At 37.7% G+C, this 18,578-nt stretch overlaps 1 protein-coding gene across 1 annotated transcript in view; it reads left to right on the top strand.

The window, feature by feature from the left end:
* The first annotated feature begins 1,310 nt into the window (after positions 1-1,310).
* LOC137196163 (rap1 GTPase-activating protein 2-like) overlaps positions 1,311-18,578 on the top strand; it is a 53,389-nt gene continuing 36,121 nt past the window's right edge. The window contains exons 1-2 of the mRNA XM_067608994.1: positions 1,311-1,455; positions 11,451-11,486. Of these exons, the coding sequence (XP_067465095.1) occupies positions 1,412-1,455; positions 11,451-11,486 (80 nt within the window). The 5' untranslated portion in view covers positions 1,311-1,411. The remainder of the gene's footprint in view (positions 1,456-11,450; positions 11,487-18,578) is intronic.

The following is an 18,578-nucleotide window of genomic DNA, read 5'->3' on the forward strand; positions in this document are numbered from 1 at the left end:
CCCTCAGAGGAAGAACACCAAACATTTTCCTCCTGTAGCGCCACCTGCAGGACAAACTTCACACCTTTATCTCCTCCGATCAGACTGTGGATGTTTCATATTGTGTGTGTGATGAAGGCTGCAGCCTGTCGGGGTCGCTGTCGGCGCTGTAAACTGTTGTTTATGTTTGTTGAATGAAGGAAGGACTCGGCTCACACTTTACATTCTCTGTTAATCCTGTTTACGTCGTATTTTCACTGCTAATTTCATGTAAATGTATTCAGCTGCTGGAGGATTTTTACACAGGATTAAACACTGAGAACCCAAATTAGAGGAAAACACACACACACACACACACACACACACACACACACACACACACACACACAGTCATTTGTTGTGTCTTTATTTAAATGTCTCTTTAATTCAGTGATCTTTGTTATTTAAATCACTGAAGAGAAAAAAAGATCCTGTTGCTTTCTGTTTGTTGGCACAGAAACGGTCAAATATTAACTTCCTTTACAAAATCTATTTAATTTAAAGTCAATTTTATATTTTTATAAATGCAGCTGAACGTATCCAACTAGAACATCTGAACTCACATTTATCTCCACTATTTCAGGAAGAAGATTCACTTTATTTCAATAGTTTTTTTTGGCCTAAAAACATTTGAGTCTGAGAAAATTGACTCAGAAAAAAAAACCAACCTTTAAAAGCATCAGATGCAGTTTTAGTTGTAGAATATAAACTCTTCTCTTTCTCAGGTCATTAAAAAGTCTCCAAATGACCTCCATGTCCCAGACTTTAAAAAAAAAACTGTGAATCTTTCCTTTAACCCCGCCTGCTGCCAGCCTGCTGACATGTGTAGGATAAATATTCATATCTAAATATTTGTGTGTGAGTTTCAGGCTGCAGGAGCGTCGTTGTGTAACAGAACATTCAGTAATCTGACGTCCATTTATCTCCATTTATTATGTATGATAAGTTTTCTGACTGACAGCATCTCTGCTGGGTTTTCTGCTTCGTCAGGGTGGAGAGAGAGAGAGAGAGAGAGCAAGAGAGACAGCATGTATACCTCCACTTATACTCTCTCTCTCTCTCTCTTTCTCTCTCTCTCTCTCTCTCTCTCTCTGCTGGCTGTGTGCAGTGGATTGAAGTGAGAGAAACATTAACGGCAGGAGGAGACACAGCGGGAGGATACAGAGAGGCAGCGAGAGCGAGTCTGAGATGAGAGTATTTATAGGTGGAGGGATGAGGAGATAGAGAGAGAGAGAGAGAGAGAGAGAGAGGGGGGAAAGAGAGGGAGAGGGAGGGAGAGGAAAGAGAGAGAGAGAGGGAGGGAGAGGGAGAGGAAGGAGAGGGAGGAGAGAGACCAGAGAGAGAAATCCAGACACAATAAGAAGAAAAGGAGGACAAAGAGGAGCGAGAGACCATGCTGAGGAGGAAGAGGAGCGTGTCGTTTGGAGGCTTTGGATGGTAAGTGTGTGTGTGTGTGTGTTTGTGTGTGTTTGTGTTTGTGTGTGTGTGTGTGATTTGCATCCTTTGATAAATGGCCACATGATCTCATCACTTCTCACACACTCAGACTTTCGGAGGGTCTTTGAGTTCATTTCCAGTCAGAGCTGAAACAGAAGTGACATCACTGTGACATCACGGTCGCAGCAGCTCTCCCCCCCCCCTTCGTCCCCCCCCACAAAAAACGATTTAAAATTAAATTTCATGTTTAAATATGCATCAGGAAGTCCTGGTCACATCCTCAATGAGATAAACACAGAGAAATGTATGAATGTATGAATCATGAACCATCACAGCTCAACATATTAAACCTTCATGTAAACACTAGTTATGATTTTAAACATTATTGATCTTCAGCTGCTCCTCTGACAGTCACAGTTTATATGTTATAATGTTGAACAAGCAACATCCTGATTATTTATCCTTCTTAATGATGCATTTAGAACTTCTGCACAGACACGTTTTTAGCAATAAAAATGTATTTCCTGTCAATTTTATTGCCCCGATACTCCTTCAATTTATTTCAATATTATTTTTTAAACTGCGTAAACACGCTTTTGTTGCATTGAACGAACAGTATTTATGATTTTGAGAGTAATTTACCTTCAGTTGCGTCTCTTTGCAGCCACGACGTGTCCTGATGATTCATCTGATCGGTCGTGGAGCTTAAAAATGTTAAAAAGTTCGTTCTGAGGTCATTAAAACGCTTTGATTCATCTGCAACTGATTGTTTAAGTCTAACATGATGCTTCAAATGTCTTGTTCTGTCTAAAATGGGCAGAATTGATTGATTGATTGGCTAAATAAACACACACACCATACAAACACATAAACATGTAAAGTAAGAAAGAAACTAAATAAACTGATGAATTGAGGACATTGAGCAGAATGAACAAAGTATTAAAATGATTAAAATGAGTTTTTCAGTTTTTCTTTCCTGTTGTGTCTCAAGATGAGAAGAAAAATTAACGTGGTTGAAGTTAAAATTTGACTTTTTTTTGAACGAGGTTTGGTTGATCCGTCGTCTGTGTTTCTGTTTCCAGTCGACTGACGCTGAACAAAAACCTGTTTTTTCTGCTGCAGTTAATAAACAACTTTCTGTTATCATACAAGAGGTCCTGGTGTCTGATTGGCTGTCTGTCTGTCATATACGTGAAAACAGTTAACAGAGTGAATTATATGTGCAGAGATGTTTAATCGTTCTCTACTAGCGTTTAGCTGTTAAAGGAGCAGTTTGACATTAATTCACTGTCTTACTGAGCGTTAGCTGAGCAGATGGATTCAACTCAAACCTCCATATAACAAACTGTAATTATAACGTCATGTGATGCTGTTGCCACCAAAAAGCTTTTTCCCAGCTGTGTCTCAAATCACATTCTGTTAGCACACTGTGTACTTACTGGCGTAGGGCGCGAGCCTCAAATCAAACACGGCCGTTGTGCACTTACCGGAAACGACGATCGCAAATTAGCATTAGCTAGCGTTAGCATTCGCGCTACCAAATCATTACAGACTGCTAAATTAACCCAAATAAACATACTGATGGCTTATATCCAACAACAGTATAGTGGTGCTTAGTGATAAAAAACACATGTATAACTTACATGTTTATAATGCGGCGATGTTCACCGTAGTTACAACGTACCCAGCCGCCATTTCCAGTTTGAAAAGTGGTCCCTCCCCTTCCGCTACGTAGCCAAGATGGCGACCATTGAGGGCGAGAAGTGTCCATAGTTCCACACTCAACTTTTTGACCGTTTTGAGTGCAGTTTCCATACTTCTCAGTGTGAACGCACTCATGCACTCAAAATGTGAAGTGTAAGTACAGAAGTGAAGCGATTTGAGACGCAGCATCTGTAAGTCAGTGGATACACAACCTGGAGGACAGGAAGTTATCCGTCTCAGCCCTGTAGCTCTACGGGCGCATAGAGCATCCGTCCATGATTCCACTCCGTCTGTCTGTTATGGTGGTAAAGCTACTTGGTAGTTAGCCTAGCTTAGCATAAAGACTGGAAGCAAGAGGAAACAGCTGGCCAGCATCTGTTCAAACCTGTAAAGATCACTGATCAACATGTTATATCTGTTAAATTCAGACTAAGTCTACAGCCGTGCTAGCATCTATCTATCTATATATACCGTATATACATATAGACCTTCAGTTATGTAATAATTAACATTCAGCTGATTTTCCCTTTAAAAAACGTATTATTTTAAAACTTTAGCCAAAGTTTGCAATAAAAAGAACAAAAAATAGATGAATAAATAAACATACATGTTTATTTTGTGTGCATGTGAGTTAACATGAACATAAATAATAATAATTGAAGCAGTACATTAATATTTGGTATAATAATATGGAAAAAAGAAATTTAGATTAGAAATAGAAATGTATAAATAAATAATAAAATAATAATAGAATCAAATAGATAAACAAATTGAAAACTATGTCATAAAACTTCCTGCATGATGCTAAACACAGACACTGATGCTAAATATCGACACGTCACAATAATTTGTCACTTTTGTCGTTTTAAAATACTTTCATCTTTCTCATTTCTCTCATTTCTGTTTGTGGTTGTTGAAATGTTCAAAATGGCGGCTGCAGAAGGAAGCTTCTGCGTGACTGACACACTAAACATGAAGTTTACCGCTGATGTTTCAGATCTTTGACATATTTGTGGATATTTTCAGACTCTGGTTTGTGAATAATAAAGAACAAAAGGAGTCCACAGTAGCTGCTCTCTCTCATCGTTCTCGCCTCAGTAAATCTCAGTCTGCAGTCGGCCTGTCAAAACTCCCTGTGACCAGAATACACAACTCTGAGAGTGTGTGTGTGTGTGTGTGTGTGTGTGTGTGTGTGGAAACTCTTACACAAGCCTCCTTTTCAATCATTCACTCTCTGTTTTCTTTTTCTAATCTTTTTGCCTCCACCTGCTCGCTTCTCCTGCCACCCTTCTTTCCTTCACAAACCTCCTTATTCACTTCTATACCTCCTTATTCACTTCTATACCTCCTTCTTTCCTTCATATACCTCCTTATTTCCTTCCATACCTCCTTATTTCCTTCTATACCTCCTTATTCACTTCTATACCTCCTTCTTTCCTTCATATACCTCCTTATTTCCTTCCATAACTCCTTATTTCCTTCACAGACCTCCTTATTTCCTTCCATACCTCCTTATTTCCTTCCATACCTCCTTATTTCCTTCCATACCTCCTTATTCACTTCCATACCTCCTTATTTCCTTCACATACCTCCTTATTCACTTCTATACCTCCTTATTCACTTCTATACCTCCTTATTTCCTTCCATACTTCCTTCTTTCCCTTTTACATATCCTTCTTTCCTTCCATAAATCCTTCTTTCCTTCCATACACCCTTAATTACTTCTATACCTCTCTATTTCCTTCCAAACCTCCTTATTCTCCTCTTCCTCTCTTTCTCCTCCATCATAACAGTATTAATACAGATTTTTTTTTGTCCCTCCCAGTTCACCTCGAGCAGCTTCCTTGTCATCTCTCCTCCCTCCCAGTGTTTAGACCGAGCCGACTAATAGAGTTGCAGTATTTAATAATGCAGGAGCGGCTTCAGGGCAACTGCAGGACTAGTTTATATTAAACACCGAACGCTCCACCCATCCGCTCACCTCCACCGTTCCTCCCTCAGCTGCTCGTTCTGATTCTACGATCTGTTGTTGGATTAAAATAGAACAGGAAACGTTGTGTCAGCACTCCTGCCTTCACTAACGTTCTACTAACGTTCTACTAACGTTCTGCTGATATTGTTGCTCATGTTAATGTGGTTATTTCATTTATTCATGTGAATGTTAAAAATGTGCCAAAGGGAATTTTATGATCCGATACAGGACAACATCATTTGTCTGTGTCTCCAAAACCGTTGAAAAATAAATATATTATATGATGTGACGATGCTGTTAAAGCGTCATAACTTATATTTCTGTTACTCCTCAGTCTGATCTGTGTAGTAACGTGTTGGTCGTGGCTCGTAGTGATGAACCTACAGTGACTCTGCAGCTCCTCTCGGCTTTACGGAGCTTTATAGTGAGTTTCAGCTCATTGTTTATCTGTCCGGCTGCAACTTTTACTGTTCTGGTTCACTCTCAGCGTCTCATAGCGTCGTTTTCAGAGAGAAAAAGCTGTAAAAAGTCGCTGTACACTACCTGCTCACAGTTAGCTGTAGACTAGCTGGTGAACATAGTGGAGCATTTAGCAGCTAAAGAGCCAGATATTTCCCTCAGGAGTTGGTAGAGAGTAAAAACAGAAGCTAAAAGAGAGTGAATATTGGACTCACATTCACCAGGTGGACAGAAACACGACTCCACATGAATGATAATGTTGCTCCATAACTGCTGGATGTTGAAATAAACAACTGTTTGCTAACAAGTTAGCCACAACTAATTTATAAGCTGATAATATAACAAAAATGCTTTTTACAGACTATTCTGCTGAAAACAAGTGAACAAAAAACATCATGTCAAGTCGCTTGAACCAGATTAAAACTATAAAGGATCAAGAACAGAACCCTGAGGAACACCACAAGTAATTATTGACGTTATCAATGTGACGATAATGTTGCTCCATAGCTGCTGGATGTTGAAATAAGCAACTGTTTGCTAACATGTTCAACATATCAACTTAAAACTGATGATGATGAGTCAGAAGTGTGTTCATGACTTGTTTCTGATGAAAACTAGAGGACAAAACATCAGTTAATGCAGGTTTAACGTCTGGTTAGGTTTAGGGAAAGATCATAGTTTGTGTTAAAATAAGTACTTTGTTAAAAGATTAAAGCACAGATGTAATATTACAGTATTCCTTCAACACCAGCGGACTCCTGATGGACAGTTTTAAAAAAAAATAGGGTGAAGATCGATGCAGCAGAATCAGAAATAGAATCTTGGTGCCTACATTACCCACAATGCAACTGGAGATTGGAATGTGTTATGCTAGTAGCAGCTAATGTAGCCTGGAGCTGCTAGCCTCCAGCTACAGAGCTTCTTTCTAACTCCACACCTCCAGATTTTTTTTTTTTTACTTTTCAAACTTGAAGTCTTCAGCCCCAACTGACGCCGACTCAGGTGACATCATCAGTGACATCATTAACAGGCTTTATACTACTTGTTACACAGAGAACACCTGGAAACACACACTGAGGTGGAAAATCACTGTAGTTCACCTTCAAGTTCAGGGAGACATTTTCTGCTTTTATATCCTGTTCTGATGTCGGATGTTAAACAAGGTCAAAGTTCTCAAACTTGACGTATGTAGAAACGTTGCCTGCAAGTCAAAACTCAGGGCTTCAACCTGCTCTGAACACTTCGTTTGCAACGTTTTTTTCTACCTTGCTGACGAGCTGACGTCAGCTCATCGCACATGCTCATGACTGGCCGTCTGTTCTGTAGCCTTGCTTGCTAAGGTGGTTGCTAAGGTGGTTGCTAAGGTGGTTGCTAAGGTGTTTCCATGTGTTGTTCAGCTCCAACACGTACGGATGGATTTGAGGAGTTGACATTTGGAGTAAAGAAGGAGAAAAAGAAGTGAAATCCTGTTACTATAGTTTGTTTACGTAGCCTCCGGAGCCGGAGGAAGCTTCCTGAAAGCTGACCAATCAGAACAGAGTGGGCTCATCAGGAGGCGGGGCCTTAAAGAGACAGGAGCTAAAACGGCCTGTTTCAGACAGAGGCTGAACTGAGGGGCTGCATAAAGGACCAGTAGAAGATAAATAAGGAGTTTTTAACTGGAAACCAGTAAAGATATTCCAGTAGAGCCCCAGAATATAAATATAGAGCTGGAAATGTGCAGGTTAAAGGACCTTTGTTGTCATGGGTACAATAATAATCACATGGTTAACCTCCTCCCTACTTCTGCTCTGTAATAACATTATTTATAATTTGCTCCTGACAGAATTACTCCGACGTCACTGCAACATAAACGGATGTTATTTTGGGGAACTTGTTCAAACAGTCTCCGTTTAGGGTTTTTCCATTTTTCAAGATATTTAAAGACGTTTCACACGACACGATGTCGAATAAAAGACACGATAAAAAAAACACAGTAAAGGCATAAATCTAACATTAGAAGCAGCTCTGAAACAGTCAGAGTCATCTCGTGGTTTCTGGGAGAATCTTCTTTAGTCAACACACACGGAAAGGGCGTGTGTGTGTGTGTGTGTGTGTGTGTGAGTGTGTGTGTGAGTGTGTGTGTGTGTGTGTGTGTGTGTGTGTGTGTGTGTGTGTGTGAGTGTGTGTGTGTGTGTGTGTGTGTGTGTGTGTGTGTGTGTGTGTGTGTGTGTGTGTGAGAGCAAACTTAGCAGCAGATATGAGTTATTTATGACCTGTGGGAGTTGAGTTTTCACAGAGTCATCATACATACAGGCTTTTAACGTTAAGGTCGTTCGCTCTGTCTCACTTTCCATCTTTACATTACTCCCTCTCTCCTCCTCTCCTCCTCTCCTCCTCTCTCCTCCTCCTCCCTCTTCCTCTCTCCTCCTCTCTCCTCCTCCTCTCTTTTCTTTCTGTTTCCTCCTTGTTTTTCTCCTCCTCTCCTCTTGTCTCCTGTTTCCTCTCCTTCTTCTTTTCCTTTCCTCTCTTCCATTCTTTCCTATTATCTCCTCCTCCTTTTCCTTCTGTTCTCCTCCTCTGTTTTCTCTCCTTCTTTCTTTCCTTTCCACCTTTTTCCTCATCTGTTTCCTCCTTCTTTTCCTTTCCTCTTCTCTTCATGTTTCCCCTCTCCTGTTTCTTCTCTTCCTTCATTTCCTTTTCTCTCTCTTTCTTTCTCCTCTCTTTCTTTCTCCCGTCTCGTCTTCACTCCTCTTCCCTCCTTTCCTTTTATCTCTTCTGTCCATTCTTCTCCTCTCTTGTTTCCTCTTATCTCATCGTCTCTTCTTCTCTCCTCTCGTCTCCTCTCCTGTTTCCTTCCTTCCTTCCTCCTCTCTTCTGTTTAAACCCTGAAGTCAAACTCGAGTGTTAATGTTCACAGTTGAGTTAAATATTCAACCTTTCGTACATCCGTCTGCTAGTTTGAGGGTTTCTGTTTTATATTTGGAGTATTTACAAAATAAAACCCAAAATATTTCTGTATTTTAACAATAAATAAACTGTAAAACTTTAATATCCAGTAATAAACCAGATGATAAACAGGAATAAAGCAGCACTGAGACGCAGGAAAAGAAAAGATTATAAAGAGACAATTCCAGTGAAAGATTCTCATCGCTTTTATGTAATTATCAGGGTTTGATATATAAATGAGATTAGTGTTTCTGTTCCTTTACTGAGACAGAGGCTTCAATCTAGAGCTGAAACATTTAATAATTACATTAACAATAATTTTCCTCTATTATATCATAACCATTAAAATGTCAGAGGAGGATTTTTGCTCATTTGAGTTAAAAAAATAAAAATAAACTGAAAAATAAACTGAAAAATAAACTGAAATTGAGTGAAAAAGTAAATTTACTGTAAAAATATGAAACAGATAAAGAACATAGAATACAGTAAAATCATTTCCATGTATTTACCAATTTAAACCAATGAAAAACAAACAGTTTGTACATAAAGAAAGAATCACATTCATTCTGCCTCAGGTGTTTGTGGGTGAACTGACCTCTGACCTCTGACCCCTGTTATCTATCCTGAGCTTCTGATTGGCGGGTGAACAATGGTGTGTTAATTGGGTTCCAGCTGTGATGACCTGAGTTAATGATCTTGAACGCCATCACCGTCTAAACGAGCACACGAGTGAAAACAGGAGAACAGTGTTTATAGTTTTAGGAAATGGATCTGCTGGTGGATGACTTCATGGTTTGGATGGTTTAGTTAATGGGACCAGTTATAGTTTGTAAGAAAAACTGTAGAAATTAAAGCTGCAATCAGCGTTGGTCGGGACCTCGCACTCTGGCCCATCGGGATCATTTCGCTTTTTAAAAATGAGGGATATTTCTTACAAGTGTAGTGTGCTTTTATTTTGAAAGTTTGATTGACATGTGTACTGTCAGGTGTGTAGAGACAATACGTAACTGCAGCTGGACACAGAAAAATACTCATATATTTGAATGGAGAGTGTGAGTGAACCCACACCTTTTTGAACATTTACTGCTTCCACATAGTTTTAGATACAAACTTCATTTGAACTTTAAATGAGTCACGAGACTTTGACCTACAAATCTTGAATTTACATGTGTTTTCTAGGGGTTCATTTTTACATTTTATCAAATTTTTCACCAGAGCTGATGTGCGTGCCAAATTTGGTGAGTTTTTGAGCATGTTTAGGGGGTCAAATTTAGGTCTGAAGTGGCGTAATAATAAGAAAGAAAGAAAGAAAGAAAGAAAGAAAGAAAGAAACACAAAAAACAACAGGGTCCTCGCCCTCAGGCCTTTTGGGCTCGGTCCCTAATTAAAGCAGTTTGGTTGAAATGATAGAAAGTGTTTTTAGTCAGGATGTAAAAGTGGTGATGGACATCCATGGAGGAAGCTGATCAGATTATCTGTAGAATATTCACTATATAAATATAAATACATATAAAACTAATTTAGAGCCAACAGCTGTTATGAGGCTGTAACAGAGTTTCTACATGGTTGTATTGATCGTTATTATCAGTGAAGCGACTGGAAGAGACGAGTGAGTCATCAGCATAGAAACTACAGCTGTTTTTAAGGTCTGAAATTCTTTAGTAATGTGACAGTTTTAGATAAAACATAACATTCATCTCTTCAAAGATCAAACTTTGAATTTCATATAAGCAGAATTTACTTTAGAAATGTAATTTAATTTAGAAAATATAATAAAATATAAGTAAATAAATGTGAAAAAAAAGTTTTAAAATTATGAAATATTTACTTTTTTCATAGTTGAACATTTTGTCAGTTAAAGTTGGACTCCAGCCTTCACACTGTTTACTTTAGCAGAGCTGTGTGTGTGTGTGTGTGTGTGTGTGTGTGTGTGTGTGTGTGTGTGTGTGTGTGTGTGTGTTAACACACAGAATTACACTGACGTTAAAGACGAGTTTTGAATAGTAAATCGGAGAAAGAGACGGGTGCAGATACTTGACTAATGAAGGAAATTAAAGTCGATTAATCAATTAGTGGAAACTCTTTTTAAACATTATTAACTGTTTCAGGCATTTTTTTTTAAAGCAAAACTAAAAATATTTCACTTGTTGCAGTTTTTCACGTGAATATTTGCTGTTTTATATCAAAGTACACTGAATCATTTTGGATTTTGGACTGTTGCTCAAACAAAAAAAGCTCAGAGAAATTATGATAAACATTTTTCACTATTTTCATTTTATCGACTGACTGTTTAACTGCTGTTATCAATAATAATAATTATAATAATGTTAGTTATCAGAAGGCAGTGTTCTTATTAATTTCTTATTTAATGATATAATTTATTGCTCTATTATTATTCTGTTATTATCGTTAGTATTTATTGTTCAATATATATTTATTTATATTAATTGTTATTATCATTTTGTGAATGTGTGATACTGTTAATGCTGCTGTTAACACTGTAGTCGGTTTTGCTGTCTTTCAAAAATTAATAAACACTTAAGTTACAAAAAACAAAAAGAAAAAAGCTTTTAGTTGCAGCCGGTTTGACATTTTAATATTTATTTGATATGTTTTGATGATTTATTCTGTTGAAATGTTTTACAGCTGCTTTTATCCTTCAGCTCAGAGACGTGTGTGATGGAGACATGTGATTTATAACGCTGCAGCACTTTAATAAATAGACTTTTTATTACTGTGAACCTCAGAGAGCACACACACACACACACACACACACACACACACACACACACACACACATACGCGGTCACTAAGGTTAATAGAGTATGCAGATGTAAATGTCCTCCACACCTCAGTAATGTCTTAATGCTTCCTGTTAGCGGAGCGTTGAGTACAATGTGTTTTAACGACGTGTCTCTGTGTCTCCCTGCAGGATTGATAAGTCAACCGTCAGCGCTCTGAGAGCTCGGTGAGTAACAACACAGACGTAATGTTCCACCAACCCTTAATAACAGGAATGTTACATAATGAAGCTCATCGGTTCCTACTGGAACGCTTTAAAACACCTCATAAATGTGTACTTTTACTTTTAAACTAGAGCTGTAAGCAGGTTTACTGGAGTCCAAACACATCACTCAGAACCAAAGACTCATTTCATTGGTTGATTGGGAAGTTTTTTAATTAGGGACCGAGCCCAAAAGGCAGAGGACTCCTGTAAAACTATTGTTTTTCATGTGTTTGTTTGTTTGTTTGTTTGTTTGTTTCTTCTTTCTTTCTTTATTATTACGCCACTTAAACCCTAAATTTGACCCCATAAACATGCTCAAAAACTCACCAAATTTGGCACCCATATCAGGTCTGGTGAAAAATTTGATAAAATGTAAAAATTAACCCCTTAAGTGCCCTCAAAATGTGCTCTCTAGCGCCACCTATGTAACTAAAATGGCCGTCACGGCCCGTAGGAATGTCGTAGAGAGATCAAACCAAAACTCAATTATTCATCTCATCAAGACCTACAAATCATACGCTGACACCCCTGACCTAAATCCAACAGGAAGTCTGCAATTAGCCTTTCAAAATAAGACTTTGCCCCAATTTTAGCCCCCAAACAAATGCTCCGAGGACGTTTATGGTATCAGCTTCAAACTTTAATAGATGACTTATGACACTGTGCTGAAAAAAAAATGTTAAAAACTTTGTAATAACTTGAACGGTTTGGATTTTATAAGCCCTGAAAGTTGCAGTGCCACATCACCCTTACAATGTAAACAATGGGGAGGCAATCTATGGGCATGAACTTTGTGTCAAACAGAGGCTTCTGACGTCTAAACTATAAGTCTGACCACTTTCAAACCTGTATCAATGGATTCGCCACGAAATTTCCTACTAAAATATGATTTTTAATGTAAGATTTGGCCAAAGTCATGGGATTTATGAGGAGATTTCTCAAGAAGCAAAATGATCTGATCCCGACGGGCCAGAGTGCGAGGTCCCGACCAGCTCAGCTCAGCTCTGCTCTTCCTATTGTTCCTATTGAAGAAACAGTTCATAAATATGTAGTTTCATGTTTAAAAAAGTCTCAGTAATTCTCCAAATCAGCTGGTTTGGTTAGTTTTTAACAAACAGGAGGAAATAGTGTGTTTGTTGGGGACTATTTTCAGCGGCGGATGAATCCACATGTGGTGCTCTAGTGGGTGTTTCTGACAGCAGGTGTATTAGTGTAAGTGGTGTAAAGTCATAGCACACGCAATAATAGAATATTGACAAAAATGTGTTTTCTTCATCATGGAAATAACAAATTAACAAAAATCATCACAACGTACACTTATTTATTTGTTTTCAAAGCTTTTAGTCACATGTCCTGTTCTTCCTCCACAAAGTACAACTTTCTTGCAATCCATATTTTCAGATTAATGTACCGTAAAGGTTTTAAATGTTGTCTTTGATTGTTGCTTTGAAAACTGGAATATTGGAAAATAGACAACTAGAGTTTATTTATAAATCTATACGATGGTTTGACAGTCAGACAAATTCAGAAAACATATTAAATGTATTAACTTTGTCATATTTTGGAACAGATTTTTTAAAATGGAAGACTGGATAAGCGTTACATGGATCTAAACTGAGCTCAGATTATTATATTATTATAATTAAAGCTTCAAACCAATTAGAAGTGGGGCTGCAGCTAACGATTATTTTCATTATCAATTAATCAATTAATTCTTTGGTCTATAAAATGTCAGGAAATGGTTAAAAAACACAATTTCCTGAAGCTCAACATCTTTAAATGTCTTGTTTTGTCTGATGTTCAGTTTACTATCACATGAGATCAAGAAAAGCAGCAGATTGTCACATTTAATGAGGTGAATTTTCTGCACTTTTGCTTGAAAAAACTCAACAATTTATCAATAATGAACATATTTGCTGATGGTTGCAGCCGTGATTAGTAGGACATCGTGGTGGGTCAGCAGACCGGCTTTTATTCCGCTTATATAAAACCAGACTGAGTCTTTGGCTTCGAGCTACAAACTGATGTTTACGTTTATATTTGGAGCATCTGTTAAGAACTCGGAGCGTCTTCTTTTCTGTCTCCATCTGAAGCTGATCTGACAGCGGCGTCTATTGTTCAGCTGCATGATGGGATACGGTCCAGATGCGTTTCTGAATAAAAAACTTGTCCTGATGGTTTCTGCTCGGGCCGTCAGACACACACTGAGCAGATAAAAGCGGAACCTCAGGGCTGCTTTCACAGCTGAACGCTGGAGTTTGTTCTGCAGTTTTCTCGTTGGGAAAAGTGTTTTGAAAGTTTTAAACCTGCAACTAACGATTATTTTTCATTTTTAATGAATCTGCAGATTATTTTTACATTCAGAAAACATTCAGTTTATTATCACATCAGACTAAAGCAGCAAATCCTCAAAACTGAAAAGATGAAACTAGTGAAAATGTGTCGTTTTTACTTGAAAAATTAACTTTAATTTATTAATTTATTAATAAAATAAACTGTTTCAGTTCTAGTTTCAACAAAGCGTTGAATAAAAATCTGAGACTCATCACTCATTGGCGTCCTGTAGGCAGATCGCGGCTCCTGATTGGTCTGGAACATTTAGTTTGTAGATTATAATCTTTATTTTATAACTGCTGCTGGTTTCCAGTGATGGAGGCTTGTTTACTTCTTCCGGCTGATTTGTCTAAACTCTGTGTCTCCTCTCAGTGTTTCTGCTGCAGGCAAATTCACATATTCCACAAACCTGAAGGTGAATCTGAACTTTTGAACTGTGCAGCTGCTGCCGGCCTCTCAGGGGTTCCTCTGCTGCAGCTTTTCTTTCAAACATACTTTCTTTTAACGGTCTCATATAAACTATTCAGTAAGTCAGACGAGGTTTCTCTTCGCTGCCAACGAGTATCATCCTGCCTTTTGATCCGATTCAGAGTCGCAGAGGCGGATTTTCTTCACTGAAGCACTTCTGACAAATCCTTCAGTTCCTGTAAAGGTTCAAGACAGAGACCTGAATCCTTAATGAAATCTCCCGCAGCTTATTTTACTCCAATCTGCTAAAGACAACGCTGATCTCTGTTAGCTCGATGCTAGCAGGAAGTACAGTGTTGAGGTACTTGTACTTTACTTGAGTATTCCATGTGATGCTACTTTCTACATTTCAGAGGGAAATATTGTACTTTCTACTCCACTACATTTATTTGACAGCTTTAGTTAGTTTTCAGATGAAGATTTGACAAAATGGATAATATAACAAGCTTTTAAAATACAACACATTGTTAAAGATGAAACCAGTGGTTTCCAACCTTTTTGTCTTTTGACGTCTTACAAAAAGCAGTGTGTAGTCGGGGTCACATTTCACATGTCTATGAGTTGTTAACAGCTCCACCAAATAGTGATTTTTCCCTCTAAACTTCTCACATGCTTTCATTTCAATAAATGTTCAAATGATCCAATATTTCAGCAAAAATCAAAGATTAGAGAAAAAGTCCAAAAACTGAAAACAGATTTGTGTATCAGAACTTTGTTTTTTCTTCTTTCCTCTCCCATTAATCATCTCACCACCCCTCAGATTTATCTGCTGACCCTTTGGAGGGGCCCGACCCCTAGGTTGGGAACCACTGGACTAAACTAGCTAACTGTATATAAAGTAGTGTAAACTAGCTCCACCTCCAGCAGCTACAACAGTAACATGCTGCTCTAACACTGATGCTTCACTATTAATAATCTAATGATGTCATATATAATAATATATCAGTCAGAGGGACCAAACCACTACTTTTACTGCAATACTTTAACTACATCAAGCTCATAATACTTATGTACTTTTACTGCAATACTTTAACTACATCAAGCTCATAATACTTATGTACTTTTACTGCAATACTTTAACTACATCAAGCTCATAATACTTATGTACTTTTACTGCAATACTTTAACTACATCAAGCTCATAATACTTATGTACTTTTACTGCAATACTTTAACTACATCAAGCTCATAATACTTATGTACTTTTACTGCAATACTTTAACTACATCAAGCTCATAATACTTATGTACTTTTACTGCAATACTTTAACTACATCAAGCTCATAATACTTATGTACTTTTACTGCAATACTTTAACTACATCAAGCTCATAATACTTATGTACTTTTACTGCAATACTTTAACTACATCAAGCTCATAATACCTATGTACTTTTACTGCAATACTTTAACTGCATCAAGCTCATAATACTTATGTACTTTTACTGTAGGAGGATTTTTCATGCAGGACTTTTACTTGTAATGGAGTATTTTTACTTTGCTGTATCAGTACTGTTACTGCAGTAAAGGATCTGAGTATTTCTTCCAGCTGTTCGTGTTTTATTTACTTATTAAATGATGTTTTTCTTCTGATCTCAGTGACAGAAATCAGTAGTTTGATGATTGAAAGTGATCCAGACTGTGGAGTTTTGTCTGTTTTCTGATCTGCTACAGTTTTAATTTGCAGTTGATACAAACTCAACATTTCCTCCATGTTTACTTCTTGTTTTATTAAATTCAGTATAATTTTCACGTCCACATCACTACAACATTAGTCTCATTTCATACTCACAACTCTGCTGTTTAACAGTTCTCAGTCACTAATTATTAAAGTTACAGCAGAGTAGAAGTGATTGGAATTAATTAGTAAATTAGTCAAATATAAAATAATTTGAAATAAAATGTATTAAAAATTATAAGTAAACCTAAAAATATTAAATTAAACATTAAATGAATATGTGCATATAGTGTATGTCATACATATAAATGTAACTGGTGACCCAACATCATTGTATGAGTCATACATGGACGTACACATACGTACTACTGAGCATGTGCACATATGAATTTATAATATACTGTATTTCCACACTGTAAGGTATCTTTATTATAAGGACATATCTGCAATTAAAATGATTTAAACATATGTGGACAAAAAAATATACTTTTGTCCAATATTATATCAGTATTTTTATTCATAATGTATATATTACAACTAAATACAAACTTAATTTAATATATTTGCAGGTATATCCTTGACCAAAGTCACTGTAAATGATCATTCTACACATTAAAATATATATTTAAAGATATAATGATTTAAATATGTAATTCAGATATACACTGACACAAAGTGTAAACACATTTATCTATTGATCGGATATATTTACACACACTGATTTATGATCATTATCATGTAAGTTTGTCCTTTATAGTGACATATATGATCCATATATGGAGACATCAGTTTACAAACATGTTGGGTACACGAGGACACACATGTGACTGACATGCATGTACATGTGTGTGTGTGTGTGTGTGTGTGTGTGTGTGTGTGTGTGTGTGTGTGTGTGTGTGTGCCTGAGGGAAGGTGACCCGTCTATGTGACAGAATATTCTGCTCTCTTCCCTCCAGCAGTTTTTCTTCTGATTCACAATTTATCATCTGTCCATCAAACTTCTCTCCATTCATTCTCTCTCTCTCTGTTTACCGTCCTTCCACAGTCTGTAGTCGTTTCCATCCACTGCAGCTGTCTGAATATCAGCAGATAAACAGCAGGTGGCGCTAATTCTCCAGTCAGTGTCATTAAACTGTTGCAGAAGAAGAAGACTAAACGTCATGACGTCATTAAAACAGTCAAAGCTCACATGATGTAAAACATGATGGAAATATGACGTTTCTGATAGTTTCATGTATTGATGTGAGGAAGGTTACATTCTCCTCATCATCGCTCCACACAGATCTGATGTTTTCAGCTCTTCAGTGACGTTTAAGTCAAATGATTCATGACGTCATCAGACAACAGGAAACACTTTTTAAAGTCCAACTAAAATCACATTTAATCATCATCCTTGTGGTCTAAAAGAAAAACGTTAGGGAAAAGTCAGAAATGTGGTGGTATCTTTGTTTGATTGACAACAGCTTGGGGGGAGTGTCGGTGTCTGTGTTTGATTGACAGCAGCTTGGGGGGGGGGCATGTCGGTGTCTGTGTTTGATTGACAGCAGCTTGGGGGGGGCATGTGGTGGTGTCTGTGTTTGATTGACAGCAGCTGGAGGGGTGTGTCGTGTCTGTGTTTGATTGACAGCAGCTTGGGGGGGCATGTGTCGGTGTCTGTGTTTGATTGACAGCAGCTGGAGGGGTGTGTCGGTGTCTGTGTTTGATTGACAGCAGCTTGGGGGGGGGGGCATGTGTCAGTGTCTGTGTTTGATTGACAGCAGCTGGTAGCTTATGTTTGTTTAACAAAGTGAACAAACTGCTGTAGCTACGCGTCATGGACAGACTGTGTGTCTTTAACAGGGATTTTGAGCAACGACCAAACCAGCATCTAACGGGTCCAAAGTGACATCTGCACGTATGTTTACATGCTGTTTAATGTGCTGCAGCTGAGCAGCTGATTAGCTACCTAGCCTGCTAACTGACGTTAGCGGTGAATGTTTGTTTGGTGGCTCGTTCAACAAGCTGCAGGACAAGACGTGTGTTCATGTCTGTAAGTTAGATAAGAAGGAGACTTTAGCAGGAAGCTAATGTGGGTTGTTGTGTAGCAGGATGCAATCAGGCTCAGTGTGACCGTCTGCTCTGCCGATGATAGAACAACACGTCATCACTTTATTCAAAGATTTGATTTGCTGTATTGAAATAAGGTCTCCAGCTACATAGACGGATGATGAAACAGTAATTTAATGGAAATAATGTAAAACTAGGGAATCATGGAACAAAAGAATTTAAAATCTAAATTTCTCTCTTTTGTTTTCTCATTTTTTCTGAGAGGAGAACACATGACAACTGATTTACAAAGCAGATATTTTGCTGTAATAGATGAAAGAAGACAGTTTAATTATAATTAGACTGTAGGATATTTAAACTTTTTTTCAAATTTGGAAATCTGTGGAAAAAAAACCTCGACTATGTATGTCGTCTCTGAACATTTTGCTCATGCTTTCAGTATCATCAACATTTTTGCAACTTGTCAATTATGTTAATTAACAACAGTCTCTCATTATGTTCTCATAGAGAAAACATGATTCACGGAGTTG

Source organism: Thunnus thynnus, chromosome 13 (genome assembly GCF_963924715.1).
Source record: "Thunnus thynnus chromosome 13, fThuThy2.1, whole genome shotgun sequence".
NCBI classification, from domain to species: domain Eukaryota; kingdom Metazoa; phylum Chordata; class Actinopteri; order Scombriformes; family Scombridae; genus Thunnus; species Thunnus thynnus.